Source organism: Archocentrus centrarchus, unplaced genomic scaffold, assembly GCF_007364275.1.
Source record: "Archocentrus centrarchus isolate MPI-CPG fArcCen1 unplaced genomic scaffold, fArcCen1 scaffold_36_ctg1, whole genome shotgun sequence".
NCBI classification, from domain to species: domain Eukaryota; kingdom Metazoa; phylum Chordata; class Actinopteri; order Cichliformes; family Cichlidae; genus Archocentrus; species Archocentrus centrarchus.
In genome coordinates, this window is record NW_022060263.1 from 3,348,353 (window position 1) to 3,367,894 (window position 19,542).

General features: G+C 41.3%; 1 protein-coding gene across 1 annotated transcript in view; it reads left to right on the forward strand.

The window, feature by feature from the left end:
• LOC115776688 (contactin-associated protein-like 5) overlaps positions 1 to 19,542 on the forward strand; it is a 242,758-nt gene that overhangs the window by 65,511 nt on the left and 157,705 nt on the right. Inside the window, exon 7 of the mRNA XM_030724438.1 lies at positions 19,006 to 19,279. Within this exon, the coding sequence (XP_030580298.1) occupies positions 19,006 to 19,279 (274 nt within the window). The remainder of the gene's footprint in view (positions 1 to 19,005; positions 19,280 to 19,542) is intronic.

The window sequence follows — 19,542 nt, forward strand, 5'->3', positions numbered from 1 at the left end:
TGAAGTCCTCCATTATCGTCCCCATCCCCAAGAAGAACACTATCAGAGGTTTGAATGACTACAGGCCAGTAGCACTAACACCAATTGTTATGAAGTGCTTTGAAAAGCTTGTCCGGGCTCACGTCATCTCCAGTCTCTCTCCCAGACTAGACCCCCACCAGTTTGCCTACAGAGCCAACCGGTCCACAGAGGACGCCATTGCCACGGCCCTCCACTCTGCCTTCTCTCACCTGGAGCAGGGGGGGAACTACGCTCGGCTGCTCTTTGTGGACTTCAGCTCGGCGTTTAACACCATCCTTCCTGGCAGACTGGTGACTAAACTGTCAGATCTGGGGATACCACGCTCCACCTGTCTTTGGATCAAGGACTTCCTGACAGACCGTTCCCAGAGGGTAAGAGTAGGTCCCCACCTCTCTTCAGCCATCAGCCTCAGCACCGGCTCTCCACAGGGCTGTGTGCTGAGTCCCCTACTCTTCACCCTCTACACACATGACTGCACCTCCATACATGCCAGTAACTGCATCATTAAGTTTGCGGATGACACCACTGTGGTGGGGCTCATATCAGGCGGGGATGAGTCAGCATACCGGGACGAGGTGCAGCGGCTGTCAAGGTGGTGCAGTGAGAATAACTTGATCCTGAACACCACTAAGACAAAGGAGATGGTAGTAGACTTTAGGAGGACAACACATGTCATTCAACCTCTGTTCATTGAGGGGGATGAAGTGGAGCTGGTTTCAGATTTTAGGTTCCTGGGAGTACATCTGCAGGATGATTTGACCTGGAGTATCAATACGACCAGCATTTACAGGAAGGCCCAACAGAGACTGCATTTCCTGAGGGTTCTTAGGAGCAACTATCTGACCCAGAATCTGCTGGTGTCCTTCTACCGTTGCTGTGTAGAGAGCATCCTGACCTACTGTCTGTGCGTGTGGTTCAACAGCTGCACAGCAGCAGACAGGAAAACACTCCAGCGAATCATCAACACGGCTCAAAAGATCATAGGCTGTCCCCTGCCCTCCCTCCAGGAACTGTTCAATGCCCGCTGCCAGAGGAGGGCACAGAACATCCTCCAGGACCCCTCACACCCTGGACACTCCTTGTTTCAGCTACTGCCATCAGGCAGACGTTTCAGGACAATGAAGGCCAGAACAAACAGACTGAGGAACAGCTTTTATGCCAGGGCTATCATTGAACTGAACTCTGTGTGGTTTGGACAGTGATGTGGGGTGGTAGTGCTGACTGTGTGCGTGCGTTGGTGTGTGTATTGGGGCTAGATTCATCTTAATTTACTATTGTGCACTGTATTTTAGTAATCATTTTTATCACTCATATTTTTATTATTTTATTATTTATTGTCTGAGGCACCTAAAAGGAATGCATTTTAAATTTCGTTGTGCAACTTCTGTGTACAATGACAATAAAGATTCTGATTGATTCTGATTGATCTGATTGACATTGTCACAATACAGAAAATTGTCCTATCGAGCATGTCTCATTCAATATACACATTGATTGAAGTGTGTTATAACACATATCGTTAATGATTAAAGGGACTTCTAACAGTCCTTAGTGTTTAGGAAAATAGCTGTGCTCATGTTGTTATCAAATTCCACTTATCTGGGATTTATGCTGAGCTTACATTGATCAAAAACAGCATTGCATTATAAAATAGTGATTTGTGACATATGAAGTTATTGTTTTTATGAATAAAACAGTTTACAGCCCACATGGCTACTTTATTTTTTAGCTGACTATTAGGGTATACACAAGACTTTGACTTTTGACTTTATTTTCTGACTTTATTGAGTCAAACTTTGGGAACTTATAATGTGGTTATAAAAGGATGATAAGAGCCTGCTGCAATAATGGCTTCACAGAGCCAATAGGCTTTATTATGGTCGAATAAAAACAGCTGAGTATTCAGAAGTTTTACTGTGATGCTCAGATCCTGCTACTGGGAATGGATGGTCAAACCACATGTGCCTGTGAGGAGTTATATTACCTTATGGATTTCATGTGAGTGCAGATTGCTTTGGTCACCTTGTCTTTGTGACTGCAAATTAGTGGCAGCTACTGTTTTAAGAATGCGGTGTCTCACACAGATGTGTTAACAGAAATACAGGAGAGCTCTAAGAACTCTTGAGACCCCTTCCCCTTCCCCCAAGATAAGAAAATACACACCTACTGCTTTAACCACAGTTTTGCTTGGACATAGCATGTAAGTGTGTTGTTTTGAATGAAAAGGTAATTAAATATAATTTGAGCCAAATATTGATGACCCCTCCTTCTTTCATACCTTCTTCACTTCACTCTCTGATCACTCTGACACCACACTTATATTAGGAGGAGACTTTATACTGGTACTTAATGCAGATACTGACAGGCTCAGTACAGCAGTGAGTCAGAGGAACTGGCAGTCTGCAGACATTCTTAAACAGTACATGAAGGATTTTGGTCTTTGTGATGCTTGGCGTTCACATCACCCCACTCTGAGGGATTATGGTTTTTTCTCACCAGTACATCACTCTCACTCCCGCTTAGATTACTTTTTAGTTATCAGCTCCATGAAGATGGATATCACAGACACTCAGATCCACCCTATCACTATCAGTGATCATGCACCGGTGTCTATGTCTCTGACACAGAAAAGAGTCACACCACCAATCAGGAACTGGAGATTTAATACATCATTACTTAAAGAACAAGATTTCATTAATTATTTCAAAAAGGAGTGGTCAGCATATTTAGAAAATAATGATCTGCCAGGAATATCACCATGTGTTCTTTGGGAAGCAGGAAAGGCAGTAATGCGGGGCAAAATAATATCTTACTGCTCGCATAAGAAAAATAAAGAAAAAACACTTGTGTTAGAATTAGAACAGAAAATTAAATCTTTAGAAACTGCCTATGCTGCCTCACCACAAGAACATATAATTAACAACCTAAGGAAACTGAAACTGGAGTTAAATTAAATAAGTGATAAGAAGACACAATTTATGTTACAGAGGCTGCGTTTGGAAAACTTTGAACTAGTAGTGTAGTCTACGTGATACGCTGGTATATGCCGTATACCCACTAGAAAAGCTTGTGAATTTCCATATGACCACTTAAACATACCCAATGATACGTAATTTGCTTATAAGGACCAACTCTTTACTACTTCTCTCTGATGCTGTCACCTGCTGCCAGTTCCACTTTCCTTCTGTTCCATCTGAGACTCACAGCCATTGGCTGAGCTCATCACCACAGCTGCACTCTGTGATTGGTTTCTTATTCAGCTGCTCTTTTATGATTGGCTGGGGATGTAGGCAAGAACAGCTTAGACAGACACAAATTGAGATACCAGCTAGCAGGGGTGTCAGACTCAATCATAGGACAGGCCAAAACTGAAGAGACAGTCTGAGTTGGTGAACAGGATTAAAAATAATAATTTGAATCAGCAATGTAAATTTGAATGGCCAGAATACAGCCACCTTTTCCTCATCACATTAAATAAGATATAAAATCATATTTTATAAAATTAAAAGTGAATATATTTCAAGGGGGGTTACCCTCTCATTGGATTCAAGATGGCGCCGGTGTGTGTGGCTTGCCGTCAGCTGTTACCTGTTTTGCTTATTTTCGCTTTGTTTCTCTTCAGTAATGTCTCCACTTTTTTGGTTTATGACCGCCAATTCCTTCTAACTATCAAAGTCATTGTTGAAGAGCAATATCGACTACTTCCAGGACGTCAGGAGTTTCGAGTCCCACCTGTGCTGGAGACTGTGCCTCTGTACCTTCGCCGCAGCCCACTTTGTCTTCATGCAAACAAGAAACGCCACAGGAAACGAGGGAAACGAGGTGGTGTGTCAGCGAAGTTTAAACACTCCCCGATGGTCAACCCCCGCGACTTTCTGAACTGTCTTGCCCCGGACCCCAAGTGGACCATATCTTGGCGATCACTGGAACCCGCTTATCGGTGGATTGTACCTGTGGCTCCACGACCTACTGTCCAGCTTCCTCGGCATCCCTCACCCCGTCTCCGTAGAGGTGGAGTGGATCACCGGAATCTTCGCCCCCTGGGTTGTGCATCGCAGCCGGATAGCAACTCTGTTTTAGCCAGGCTTGCCCTGGTTAATGCTAGGTCTCTAGCCAATAAGACTTTTATCCTGAATGACTTCTTCACCTCTCGAGGCTTGGATTTTCTCCTAGTGACGGAAACTTGGCTAAGCTTGGGTGAGTTGAGCCCGTTTTCTGAACTTGTCCCTCCAGGCTGTCACTATTTCAGTTCTCCTCGGTTAACGGGCCGAGGCGGAGGGCTAGCTACTGTCTATAAAAACAGCTTCAGCTGCCGGCAGCTAACAGCTGATGTTTACTCCAGCTTCGAACTGCAGTTATTTGAAATCAAGCTGTCCACCCCTGTACTGTGCACACTGGTTTACCGACCACCGAAATACAACAAGGATTTTATCCAGGACTTCTCTGAATTTCTGGCAGGAATTATGCCGAAATATGACAGTGTATTAATCCTAGGTGATTTTAATATTCATGTCTGCTGCTTAAATGCGCCCATGACTAATGATTTCTTAAATGTCTTGGACTCTTTTAATTTTGCGCAGTTAGTTGAAGGCCCGACACACGAACATGGACATACTCTGGATCTTGTACTGTCTAGTGGCCTGCCTCTCTGTGACATTGAAATTTGTGAAGTTAATTTTTCTGATCACATGCCTGTAATATTTGAGATTTCACTTTCATGTCAGTCAGCCAAACCTGATGTGCCTACACACTAGGGTTTAATCCCGGGATCCGGGATTCCCGGGAAATGCGATCAGAACCATTTCCCGTTTCCCGGGAAACGTTAGACGGGAAACCGGGAAAAAAGTCGCGCGCGTCGATTTGACTTTCAGAAAGAAAAGAAAGCTTCAGAATGTTAAATTTAAGGAAATATTGAGAGAAGGGTTCGTTTAATGCGAAAAGCATTACTCTTCATTTCAGGCACGTTCAGCCTCCGTTTAAGGCTTCAGCCTTCATCGCAAGCGTTTTAATAGAGGTATTACACAGTTGTACTTTTTTCCTCTTTAATTTGTTAAAATCGTAGGCAATGTGTTTACCCTAAGGTATTTTGTATTATATAATTTTATATTATTATATATTGTTATATTGCATTATATAGCCTATAAAATATGCCTGCCCTGAACAATAAAGAAATATCTGTTTAACTTCGAGTGTTTCTTTTCCTCGTTTGCAGCCGCTTACTAACAACCATGAATTAGGATACGGGCCTAATGGGTGAAGAAATTATCATGAAATAGATTGCTTTAACATATTTCGCTTTTAAAATGGAGTTGAGTAAAATGTATATTTTTTAGGCTATAAGGATTGGCCAGTTTTTCAAAAGACGATTCACAGCGAACCTACTTTAACCCTCAGACACGGTGTTATAAATTTGCTGTTGCCAGAATGGCAATGACCAAGTCGTAGTGCATTACTCAAGGCCCTGTGTTATGCCATATTATAGTGTAGTACGGTAGTTAACTTTTCAATGACTATTACAGCGTTCCACTGGTGGAGATACAGTGTAACAGATGTCGCCACGACAGCGTGGCTGAGCCATTATCAATGCTGTGGAGATGAACCGTATTGTTTTGCACCAGCAGTTGTAAAATATCTTGGTATAATTCCATGTACAATGGAGGAATATTCGAATTATATTTGTTAAGGGAGTGTTGAGGAACGATACAACACCGCATAGCTCGAGCACTCAAATGCCGAGATGTAGGTTTTATTGCGTTAATCAAGCCAACGTTGCCCCCTACTGGGCATAACAGGACATAGCTGGAAAGCTACCTCTACAATATCACAATAGGTTAAGGCCGACACAGGCTACAGAAGGCCTAATTAAAATAAATAAATAAATAAACTTTTTCCCGGGATTCCCGGGAAATGGCTCGTCATTTCCCGGGATTTGATTCATGTCATTTTCGGGAAAAATATTAAACCCTACTACACACCGATCTCGTATGGTTAATTCAGTTACTGCTGATCACTTTATTCGTTGCTATCAAAATAGCTACAATGCAGTACTTCTTGATTGGCCCAGCCAGCTGAACACTGACGACTTACTTTCTCTGTTCTATTCCACCTGTTCAGAAATCCTTGACACCATTGCTCCTCTCAAAATCAGGAGACCAAAACTTAAAACTGAGCCTTGGCTGAACAGTGGCACCAGAGAACTCAGACAGATGTGTAGAAAAGCCGAACGTAAATGGAAAAAGGATAAACTTCAAGTGTCTTTTGATGCGCTCAGAGAATCTTTACTGAACTATCAGAGAGCTGTAAGAGCAGCAAAAACAAAGTATCTCTCTGAGATTGTGTCTAATAACTGTCACAGACCACGCATTTTATTTACTGTTATTAACTCTGTTCTAAATCCTCCCGGTGCTCCTCCTCTTGTTGCGTCTAAAGCTGTGTGTGAAAAATTACTAAGATTTTTTGTTGATAGGATAGCTAATATTAGGTCTCATATTATCCCTCCTGTCACCGACCCATCTGTTCACACAATAACCGCTACTACCTTTGACCACTTTGAGCCCGTGTCTCTCTCACTGCTGAATGAAGTAGTCAACCAGTTGAAACCCACAAGATGTCCTTTAGATATTATTCCATCTCGCCTACTAAAGGATGTTTTTTACACAGTGGGAAAGAGTGTGCTGTCTATTATCAATAGCAGTCTTAATTCTGGTTGTGTCCCTGCTGATTTTAAACACGCTGTGGTAGAACCTATTCTTAAAAAACAAAACCTTGACCCAACCATTTTATCCAACTTCAGACCAATTTCTAAACTGCCATTTCTTTCAAAAGTCTTGGAGAAAGTTGTCCTCCTTCAGCTCCAGACCTTCTTAGACCAAATGGTGTTATTGAAGTATTCCAGTCTGGGTTTAAAGCATATCACAGTACTGAAACCGCACTTTTAAAAGTTTTAAATGACCTTTTAACTATTACTGATTTGGGGGACTCTGCCATTTTAGTACTCTTAGACCTTAGTGCTGCCTTTGATACCATAGATCATGGTATCCTTTTATCTCGACTGGAGCACTTTGTTGGTATTAAAGGGACTGCACTTAAATGGTTCAAATCCTATTTAACGAACAGAAGTTTTACAGTTAGGCTGGGAGAGATTTCTTCCTCTGAAAGCCTGCTCTCATGTGGGGTGCCCCAGGGGTCCATTCTTGGCCCAGCCCTCTTTTCAATTTATATGCTCCCCTTGGGTTCAGTCTTTAAAAAACACTGCATCCCCTTCCACTGTTATGCAGATGACTCGCAGATCTATCTGCCACTGAAAAAAAACTCAGTGAGTCCTTTGAAGGCCTTACTGGACTGTCTGGAGGAAGTTAAAACATGGATGGCTCAAAACTTTCTTAAATTAAATGATCAGAAAACCGAGGTCATTGTGTTTGGTACCCCTGACCTCTATGACCTTGGCCCCTTAAAGATATATAATAAACCCTGTGCAAGGAACTTGGGGGTGATCCTTGACACAAATCTTAGTTTTGACAAGCACATTAATACCGTCATCAAATCTAGCTTCTTCCATCTTCGTCTGCTTGCAAAGGTGAAGCCATTTCTCTGTTCCACGGATTTTGAGAAAGCTATCCATGCTTTCATTTCATCTCGACTCGATTACTGTAACAGTCTCTATTCAGGTGTCAGTCTGTCGCTACTTCGTCGTCTGCAACTGATTCAAAATGCAGCAGCACGATTACTAACCGGCACTCATAAACGAGACCATATATCCCCCATACTTGCATCCTTACACTGGTTACCAGTCAGTTTTAGAATTGATTTTAAGGTTTTATTATTTGTTTTTAAGGCGTTGCATGGGTTAGCACCTACCTACCTCTCTGATCTTATAAGCCTGCACACTCCCATCAGATCACTGAGGTCTGCTGAGCAAATGCTCTTAACTGTACCGAGGTCAAGATTAAAACATAGAGGTGATCGGGCTTTTGCAGTCGTTGCTCCAAAATTATGGAACAAGCTGCCCCTTCACATCAGGACCTCCCCTACAGTTGACATCTTTAAATCTCGTTTGAAAACCCATTTTTATTCTTTGGCTTTTAAATCAAAATGAGTACTGGATACATTACTGATGTTGTTTTCTTTTATTTTTATTTTTGTTTTTATAATTTTATGCTTCCTGTTTTAACTATCTCTTTTACATTGTGTTTTAAGTTATTTTATTTATCTTAAATGTACAGCACTTTGGTCAACTGCTGTTGTTTTTAAACGTGCTTTATAAATAAACTTGACTTGACTTGACTTGACAAGCTGATGAAAATGCAAATTTTTCAGGTTAAATAAAAGTCAGAGCAGGTCTCCACCACTGTGTTTGCAGCTGTGCTTTTTGCTGAGAAACTGGACACACTACGCAGTTTACACAGCATTTCAGAAATACAGAAATTCACATCACAGTCAGAAAAACACTGTATAAGCTGCGCAGTGTGTAATCACACATGTAATCATGCGGTCTCATCACTGAGGCCCGCTTTCACAAGGAGCTTCTGGGGTGTTGAAATATAGACGACCTCCATTGTCGTACCAGGAAAGCAGCGTAGACAAAGAACGCCATTCAGTTTGAACGGAAGAGAACGACCGCACTGATTTCCTTTGGTCTTGCAGACCTCCAGCGGGATCCCGCATGTGATCTGTATTGTCCAATCACAGGCGAGGAAGCTGCCACACGGAATTCAATTCATTTCATTTCAGTTCAATTCAATTTTATTTATATAGCGCCAAATCACAACAAACAGTATTGTGGGTAAAGACAAGGGCGTAACTTTGGGTCTGACATTGGGGGGGGGTTAAGCTCTCTGCCTATTTATTTATTTATTAAATCATTTACTTTTCTAAAAGGATTCAGGAGATTTTGGATTAACTGTATTAGAAATACATTGTAATGCTTTTACTATGCATTCATTTAACTTTCTTTGTATTTACTCTGCACCTTCAACAATTAAGAAAAGGCTACATTTTTCACATTTTTTCCAACAGTAACAAATATCTGACACTTTTAGAATGTATATGACACACCTAAATTTCTCAATTTTCCAAGTGTATGTATTTACCTTGTGCACTATAATTTGGCTAGGACACATATAGCCATTAGTAATTAAACAAGAGCAGACTAAAACCCTTCATGCCATCTTCAGCAATTATGCTTAAATGTACATACATGACATTGTAAATTTTGAAATCAGGTCAAAATTACCTAAAGACAACAAGAGAGCTGCAGCTGTGTACTTAATTTATTTAATATTAGAGCATTTCAAGACTGCGGTAGCTTCAAATCATTCATTTACAAGGAGATGTTGTTGACCAACAATGAAAAATTGTTGGTTGTCCACTTTTTGTTGGGCTTTTCATTTCTTCAGACTACACCCCTCTCCAGCAGCTAGTTTTACAAGCAAACTGAACGATGCCGCTTGGTAGCGAAAGTGGGTTGGGTGATACCAAGTTTTTGTGGGGAGAGGGGGGTTACATTACCGAATGATTAAACATGCTAGTATTTTACATAAAATTTATAATGAATAAAGAAAATTAACATGTTATTCATGTAAGATGTTTTTTGTAAATCGAAATGATGTGACTTTATTGGGGGTGGGGGTGGGGGTGGGGCGGTTATAGTGATTGGATAAGATTATTGGGGGGGGTCATAACCCCCCTATCCCCCCTGCAAATTACGCGCATGGGTAAAGACCCTACAATAATACAGAGAAAACAGTCAAAACGACCCCTTATGAGCTTGAAAATGTGTTGTAGACACATCCACTGTCCGTTTAAGCAGGACAACTCAGAAGGTGACTGTTGCATTAAAATTTTTATGATAGACTTTTTGTTACAGTGAATTAGACTGAAAACTGAGTATGCTTTTCAATGAAAATAATGCTTGTGGTGTCACCAAAATCAAGTTATAGCCTTTGTTTATCTCCCTCAGTCCACTAAAGTTCAGGGTTCACAAAAAACTCCATGACAAAGGCTCACAGACAGAAGCTCACAGCCTTATTGGAAAAAGGGACAAAAGCTGAAAACGTCCAAAAGTATATTTCCAACTAGATAATACTAATTTATAAATTAGAATGATTTCTTGTGAGTTTAGTCTTGTTTGAATGTTTCGCTGTATAATAATTTATATGTAGCTACATTGTAATGGAAAAAGGCTTAAAAGATGATAATGTAAATTTGATTATATATATCTCAAAATAAAAATATGTTGGTTACAACTGTTGGGAGGGGTAGACCACTGGTGAGTACTTGATTTGCATTTGTATGACCTCCTTTATAATAAAGAAATGAATAAAGAAAAAACAGCTTCCTTCTATTAAAGACTCAACTGGTAACATTACTCATGACCCACAATAATTAGATAAATGCTTCAAAGACTTTTATGAATCCTTATACCCACCACAGATTAATCCATCTGATACTGCTATTGAAGAATTAATTAACAGTATAAATCGACCAAAGCTAAATGAGGAACAGGTTGCAGCTCTGGATTCACCTCTCTCAAAGTCTGAATTCCAAAATGCCCTACAGCATCTCCCAAATAATAAATATATAAATATAAATAATAAATATAATTTTTTTTACTATGGCTGAATTACTTTTAATTAGGGTGTAATTATTTTAAATTCTGCCGTAATTATTTTTTAATTATTTTAATTTTTTAAAAAATAATTACGGCAGCATTAGAAATAATTACGCAGAATTAAAAATAATTACAGCGGAATTAAAAAATAATTACGGCGGAATTAAACATAATTACGGCGTAATTCCACATAATTAAAATTTACTTACAGGATAGTTACGGCCTAAGGGCGGGCCCTAAAAAGAAAGCGTTACCAGAAAACCATAAAAAGTCCCATTTGCAGTTTGCCAGAATCCATGTTGGGGACACAGCAAACATGTGGAACAAGGTGCTTTGGTCAGATGAGACCAAGATTGAACTTTATGGCCAAAATGCAAAACGCTATGTGTGGCAGAGAATTAACACTGCACATCACTCTGAACACACCATCCCCACTGTCAAATATGGTGGTGGCAGCATCATGCTCTGGGGCCGCTTCTCTTCTCTCTGTCTCTCTTCTTCTTTCCCTGCCTGTCAGCTCTGGCAAGAATAAATAAAATAAAAATAAAAATACAATTGACAAGAATAGCCTATAGAAAACTTATAGAGCACTTCTTGTAAAAGCAAATACGTTTGGTACAATAGTGCATTGGGATCATCATTTTGATTGTGAAAACTGCCAGACATGACATGCCCCCCCCCCCAAAAAGTTTATGGTTTATTTTTCTTTTGATAAATTTGGGTTCACTTTTTGGGTTTATGGCTAAGTAGGCGTACACTTAATTTACTTAAGTAGGTCAAGTGGGAGGGGTCAGCAGGCACCGGGTCATACGGTTTTTTACCAGGCGACAGAGAGGCTGCAGACTAAATTGCTTATGTCTGTAAGTTTGCTGCGTAATGGAGAATAAACTGACCCAAATGCATTTCTGTATGGACATTGTGTTATTTTTAAGACCTCTTTGAGCTGCGTAAGATCCAGTTCTGAGGTGCCTCAGTGGCCGAATGGCCGCTATATATATATATATATATATATATATATATATATATATATATATATATATATTTGGGATGATTTGTTTGGGATGATTGTCCTGTTGGAGCACTCATTTTTGTCCAAGGTTCAGACTTCTAGCTGCTGATTTGAGGTGAAGCTGAAGAAATTGGAAGTAGTCCTCTTCCTTCATATTTCATCTACTTTGTAGAATGTACCAGTATCACTGACAGTAAAACAGCCCTAGAGCATGATGATACCACCGCTGTGCTTGACAGTGTTCTTATATTTGAAAGGTTCACCTTTACTTCGCCTCTTGTCATTGTGGCCAGATGGTTCAATTTTTGTTATCTGACCATAAAACTTTTTTTCCAGAAGGCATTTGGCTTCTTCACGTGGGCAGCTGTAGAATTCAGTTGTGCTTGAAACTGTTGATTTTGGAACAGGGGCTTCTCTATGAGTTGGCACCATGGTGATGTAAAACTTGTTTTGCTGTGGACAGTGACGCTGGTGTTCCAGGATTTCCAGTTCATGGCAGGCTTTAGCCTTGGCGGTGCTGTGTTTTTCCTGAACATCCTCTAATTTTAGACTGGCAGTTTGGGTCTTCTTTCAGACCTTGGGAAAATGGTGACACATAGGAATGATTTGCACTTGTGTGAAATTGTTTGAATTCATGATCATGGAATCTACAGGTTTAAAAATGGCTCCAACTTCCCAGTTTGTGTAAATCTACAATCCTGTTTGGAGCTTCACTGAGATCCTTCTACTTGTGGTCAGTGGACAAACAAATTCAATTCAATTCAATTCAATTCAATTCAATTCAATTTTATTTATATAGTGCCAAATCACAACAAACTGTCGCCTCAAGGCGCTTTGTATTGTGGGTAAAGACCCTACAATAATACAGAGAAAACCCAACAGTCAAAACGACCCCCTATGAGCAGCACTTGGCGACAGTGGAAAGGAAAAACTCCCTTTTAACAGGAAGAAACCTCCAGCAGAACCAGGCTCAGGGAGGGGGGGTCATCTGCCGCGACCGGTTGGGCTGAGGGGAGAGAAAGACATGCTGTGGAAGAGAGCCAGAGATTAATATCAATTAATGATTAAATGCAGAATGGAGTATAAACAAAGTAAATAAGGTGAATGAGAAACAGTGCATTATGTGAACCCCCCAGCAGACTAGGCCTATAGCAGCATAACTAAGGGATGGTTCAGGGTCACCTGATCCAGCCCTAACTATAAGCTTTATCATAAAGGAAAGTTTTAAGCCTAATCTTAAAAATAGAGAGGGTGTCTGTCTCCCGAATCCAAGCTGGAAGCTGGTTCCACAGAAGAGGCGCCTGAAAGCTGAAGGCTCTGCCTCCCATTCTACTCTTAAGTATCCTAGGAACCACAAGTAAGCCAGCAGTCTGAGAGCGAAGTGCTCTGTTGGGGTGATATGGTACTATGAGGTCTTTGAGATAAGATGGTGCCTGATTATTCAAGACCTTGTATGTGAGGAGAAGGATAAATGCATGAATGAGCTTTTCAGCATCACTCTGAGAAAGGATGTTTCTAATTTTAGAAATATTGCGCAAATGCAAAAAAGCGGTCCTACATATTTGTTTAATATGTGCATTGAAGGACATATCCTGGTCAAAAATGACTCCAAGATTTCTCACAGTGTTACTGGAGGCCAAAGTAATGCCATCCAGAGTAAGTATCTGGTTAGACACCATGTTTCTAAGATTTGTGGGGCCGAGAACAAGAATTTCAGTTTTATCTGAATTTAGAAGCAGGAAATTAGAGGTCATCCAGGCCTTAATGTCTTTAAGACATTCCTGCAGTTTAATTAATTGATGTGTCATCTGGCTTCATTGATAGGTAAAGCTGAGTATCATCTGCATAACAATGAAAATTGATGCAGTGCTTTCTAATAATACTGCCTAAGGGAAGCATGTATAATGTAAATAAAATTGGTCCTAGCACAGAGCCCTGTGGAACTTCATAATTAACCTTAGTGTGTGAAGAAGACTCCCCATTTACATGAACAAATTGGAGTCTATGAGATAAATATGATTCAAACCACTGCAGTGCAGTACCTTTAATACCTATCGTATGCTCTAATCTCTGTAATAAAATGTTATGGTCAACAGTATCAAAAGCTGCACTGAGGTCGAACAGGACAAGAACAGAGATGAGTCCACTGTCAGAGGCTCTAAGAAGATCATTTGTAACCTTCACTAATGCTGTTTCTGTACTGTGATGAATTCTGAAACCTGACTGAAACTCTTCAAATAAACCGTTCCTCTGCAGATGATCAGTTAGCTGTTTTACAACTACTCTTTCAAGAATCTTTGAGAGAAAAGGAAGGTTGGAGATTGGCCTATAATTAGTTAAGACAGCTGGGTCAAGTGATGGCTTTTTAAGCAGAGGTTTAATTACAGCCACCTTGAAGGTCTGTGGTACATAGCCAACTAATAAAGACTGATTGATCATTTTTAAGATTGAAGCATCAATAATTGGAAAGACTTCTTTGAACAGTCTAGTAGGAATGGGATCTAACAAACATGTTGCTGGTTTGGAGGAAGTAACTATTGAAGTTAACTCTGAAAGATCAACTGGAGCAAAAGAGTCAAAACAAATACCAGCAGTGCTGAAAGCAGCCGAACATGAAGAATAATCTTTGAGATGGTTATGAATAATTTTTTCTCTAATGTTTAAAATTTTATTTGTAAAGAAATCCATGAAGTCACTACTAGTTAACGTGAAAGGAATACTCGGCTCTACAGAGCTCTGACTCTTTGTCAGCCTGGCTACAGTGCTGAAAAGAAACCTGGGGTTGTTCTTATTTTCTTCAATTAATGATGAATAGTAAGATGTCCTAGCTTTACGGAGGGCTTTTTTATAGAGCAACAAACTCTTTTTCCAGGCTAAATGAGCATCTTCTAATTTAGTGAGACGCCATTCCCTCTCCAGCTTTCGGGTTATCTGCTTTAAGCTGTGCGTTTGTGAATTATACCACGGAGTCAGGCACTTCTGATTTGAAGCTTTCCTTTTCAGAGGAGCCACAGTATCCAAAGTTATACGCAGTGAGGATGTAAAACTATTGACGAGATAATCGACCTCACTGGGAGCAGAGTTTAGGTAGCTGCTCTGCACTGTGTTGGCACTGAAGAGCATAACAATGAAGGAATTAGATCCTTAAACCTAGTTACAGCACTTTCAGAAAGACTTCTACTGTAATAAAACTTATTCCCCACTGCTGTGTAATTCATTAAAGTAAATGTAAATGTTACTAAGAAATGATCAGACAGGAGGGGGCTTTCAGGGAATACTGTTAAGTCTTCAGTTTCTATGCCATATGTCAGGACAAGATCCAGAGTATGATTAAAGTGGTGGGTGGGCTCCTTTACATTTTGAGAGAAGCCAATTGAATCTAACAATAGATTAAATGCAGTGTTGAGGCTGTCATTCTCAGCATCTACATGGATGTTAAAATCACCCACTATAATTATTTTATCTGAACTGAGCACTAAATCAGATAAAAAGTCTGAGAAATCAGACAGAAACTCTGAGTAAGGACCAGGTGGACGATAGATAATAACAAATAAAACAGGTTTTTGATTTTCCCAATTAGGATGGACAAGACTAAGAGTCAGGCTTTCAAAAGAATGAAAACTTTGTCTGGGTCTTTGATTAATTAATAAGCTGGAATTGAAGATTGCAGCTAATCCTCCTCCTCGACCTGTGCTTCGAGCATTCTGACAGTTACTGTGACTCGGGGGTGTTGATTCATTTAAACTAACATATTCATCCTGCTGTAACCAGGTTTCTGTAAGGCAGAATAAATCAATACGTTGATCAATTATTAAATCATATTAATCATAGGGACTTGGAAGAGAGAGACCTAATATTTAACAATCCACATTTAATTGTTTTATTCTTTGGTGCAGTTGATGAAGCTGTATTATTTATTGTTTTTGAATTTTTATGCTTAAATAGCTTTTTGCTGATTTTCGCTTTGTTTTTTGGTGGTCTGGGAGCAGGCACCGACTCTATGGGGATGGGGTTTTGGGGGGATGGCAGGAGGAGAGAAGCTGCAGAGAGGCGTGTAAGACTGCAACTCTGCTTCCTGGTCTCAACCCTGGGTAGTCAGTTTTTAGGAGGGTTAATAAATTTGGCCAGATTTCTAGAAATGAGAGCTGCTCCATCCAAAGTGGGATGGATGCCGTCTCTCCTAACAAGACCAGGTTTTCCCCAGAAACTTTGCCAGTTATCTATGAAGCCCACATCATTTTTTGGACACCACTCAGACAGCCAGCGATTCAAGGAGAACATGCGGCTAAACATGTCGCTCCTGGTCTGATTGGGGAGGGGCCCAAAGAAAACTACAGAGTCCGACATAGTTTTTGCAAAGTTACACACCGAGTCAATATTAATTTTAGTGATCTCCGATTGGCGTAACCGGGTGTCATTACTGCCGACGTGAATAACGATCTTACCAAATCTACGATTAGCCTTAGCCAGCAGTTTCAAATTTCCATGAATGTCGCCTGCTCTGGCCCCTGGAAGACATTTGACTATGGTCGCCGGTGTCTCTAGCTTCACGTTTCTCAAAACAGAGTCACCAATAACCAGAGTTTGTTCCTCGGCGGGTGTGTCGCCGAGTGGAGAAAAACGGTTAGAGACGTGAACAGGTTGGTGGTGTACCCGGGGCTTCTGCTTAGGACTACGCTTCCTCCTCACCGTCACCCAGCTGGCCTGTTTTCCCTGCTGCTCGGGATCTGCTGGGGGGGAGCTAACGGCGGCTAAGCTACCATGGTCCGCACCCGCTACAGGGGCCTGGCTAGATGTAGGATTTTCCAGGGTGCGGAGCCGAGTCTCCAGTTCAGAAAGCCTGGCCTCCAGAGCTACAAACAGACTACATTTATTACAAGTACCGTTACTGCTAAAGGAGGCCGAGGAGTAACTAAACATGTGACACCCAGAGCAGGAAAGTGCAGGAGAGACAGGAGAAGAAGCCATGCTGGTAGTGAGTCGGCTAAGGGCTAAGCTACTAGCTGAGCTAAGCTAGCGAATTTATAAAAACAAATAAAGTGAGTAATGTGAATACAGGTGATTCAGCAAAGAGTATGCTATTTAAAGTAGGTGAAGATTACACTAAAATATGTTATTATCCAGATAAATCGAGTTATACAGATATAACAGCTAACAGACAGCAAAACACTGTGCTCCGAAACAGGAACAGGAAGTGATGCAATACCGCATTGAGAGCCAACACCAAGGTGTCCAACCGAATCTGTTTCATGCTGAAACTAACCACTGTAGTCCATCATGATCATTAATTAGTTAATAGGCCAATGTAGAACATTCAGCACTTTATTTATTAAAAGATTGAAATGAGTGTAAGTCTGTATGTAAACTTTTGACCCTGTGTGGAATAGAAGAAATACAAAATAAATATGAATTTGGGGACTCAATTCTTGTTTCTTAAAAATGAACGTTATACAATCATTCCACCCTGGAAAAATAACCATTCTGACTAAAACTGTAAGTGAAATTCAGAAGAAACAGCCAGAGAAACATTTGGCAACATTTAGCACAAGCATATCCTGTTCAAAAAGGGGTTGAAACAGACTTTTTACTTGCTCTAGGTGGTTGTATGTGTGTGTGTGTGCATGTGTTTTTGCAGCCTCTTTCTTCTGGACATACACTGCTCAAAAAAATAAAAGGAACACTTAAACAGCACAATATAACTCCAAGTAAATCAAACTTCTGTGAAATCAAACTGTCCACTTAGGAAGCAACACTGATTGACAATCAATTTCACATGCTGTTGTGCAAATGGAATAGACAACAGGTGGAATTTATTGGCAATTAGCAAGACACACTCAATAAAGGAGTGGTTCTGCAGGTGGGGACCACAGACCACTTCTCAGTACCTGGCTGATGTTTTGGTCACTTTTGAATGTTGGTGGTGCTTTCACACTCGTGGTAGCATGAGACAGACTCTACAACCCACACAAGTGGCTCAGGTAGTGCAGCTCATTTAGGATGGCACATCAATGTGAGCTGTGGCAAGAAGGTTTGCTGTGTCCAGAGGATGGAGGTGCTACCAGGAGACAGGCCAGTACACCAGGAGACGTAGAGGAGGCCGTAGGAGGGCAACAACCCAGCAGCAGGACCGCTACCTCCGCCTTTGTGCAAGGAGGAACAGGAGGAGCACTGCCAGAGCCCTGCAAAATGACCTCGAGCAGGCCACAAATGTGCATGTGTCTGCACAAACGGTTAGAAACCGACTCCATGAGGATGGTATGAGGGCCCGACGTCCACAGATAGGGATTGTGCTCACAGCCCAACACCGTTGGCATTTGCCAGAGAACACCAGGTTTGGCAAATTCGCCACTGGCGCCCTGTGCTCTTCACAGATGAAAGCAGGTACACACTGAGCACATGTGACAGACGTGACAGAGTCTGGAGACGCCGTGGAGAGCCATCTGCTGCCTGCAACATCCTTCAGCATGACCGGTTTGGCAGTGGGTCAGTAATGGTGTGGGGTGGCATTTCTTTGGAGGACCGCACAGCCCTCCATTTGCTCGTCAGAGGTAGCATGACTGCCATTAGGTACCGAGATGAGATCCTCAGACCCCTTGTGAGACTATATGCTGGTGCGGTTGGCCCTGGGTTCCTCCTAATGCAGGACAATGCTAGACTTCATGTGGCTGGAGTGTGTCAGCAGTTCCTGCAAGATGAAGGCATTGAAGCTATGGACTGACCCGCCCGTTCCCCAGACCTGAATCCAATTGAGCACATCTGGGACATCATGTCTCACTCCATCCACCAACGTCACGTTGCACCACAGACTATCCAGGAGTTGGTGGATGTTTTAGTCCAGGTCTGGGAGGAGATCCCTCAGGAGACCATCCACCACCTCATCAGGAGCATGCCCAGGCATTGTAGGGAGGTCATACAGGCACGTGGAGGCCACACACGATACTGAGCCTCATTTTGACTTGTTTTAAGGACATTACATCAAAGTTGGATCAGCCTGTAGTGTGTTTTTCCACTTTAATTTTGTGTGTGACTCCAAATCCAGGCCTCCATTGGTTAATAAATTTGATTTCCATTGATGATTTTTGTGTGATTTTGTTGTCAGCACATTCAACTTTGTACAGAACGAAGTATTCAATGAGAATATTTCATTCATTCAGATCTAGGATGTGTTATTTGAGTGTTCCCTTTATTTTTTTGAACAGTGTAGTGGCGCTTAATTTCAACATTGTTATAAGACACAATATAAGAAATGTACCTTATGGGTCTCATTCAAGTCTCAATTCTGTGTATTCTTCTTGTATCCAAACTGGACTGGATCCTTCAGTATCAAGTTGTACTAGTCAACCTCTTTGGGTGTGTCATCCTCTAGGGTAATGTGACCTTCGCATGTTCATGGCCCCAGCTAGTGGCCTGCACCTTCCTGAGCTCCAGCAGCAGCTTCATGTCATTGCCAATGGCTGTACCATCTGCCATCATGGAGGGTTTCTCCATTCGTTTCCAATTCAGGACATGGAATCCTGATGGGATGCTATTCTCAGCACGGCTAAGCCCAGAGCCGCAGAAACTGGAGCTGCAGATGAGCAGCAGCCGACTGCTCCTTACCCTACACAGCTCAAAACGACAGAGATCAGAGGCCTCAGCTGGTCAGGAAACACACACATACACACACACGCACACAGATACATACACACATATGTGTTTCTGACTTTATTGTCTTGCCCAACCAAAGTTTGATCAAAACTTAATCAACCAATCTTTTATATGACACTTTTTCAATAGTGAAGATTGTTTAGATTAAAACATCACTCATGTTGTCATATTATGTGCTTCAAGGAAAATGCTCATGTCAGCAGGCCTAATTCCTGTTGAGCTGAGCAAGGGTCTTACACTGAACCCAAGGTCCAAA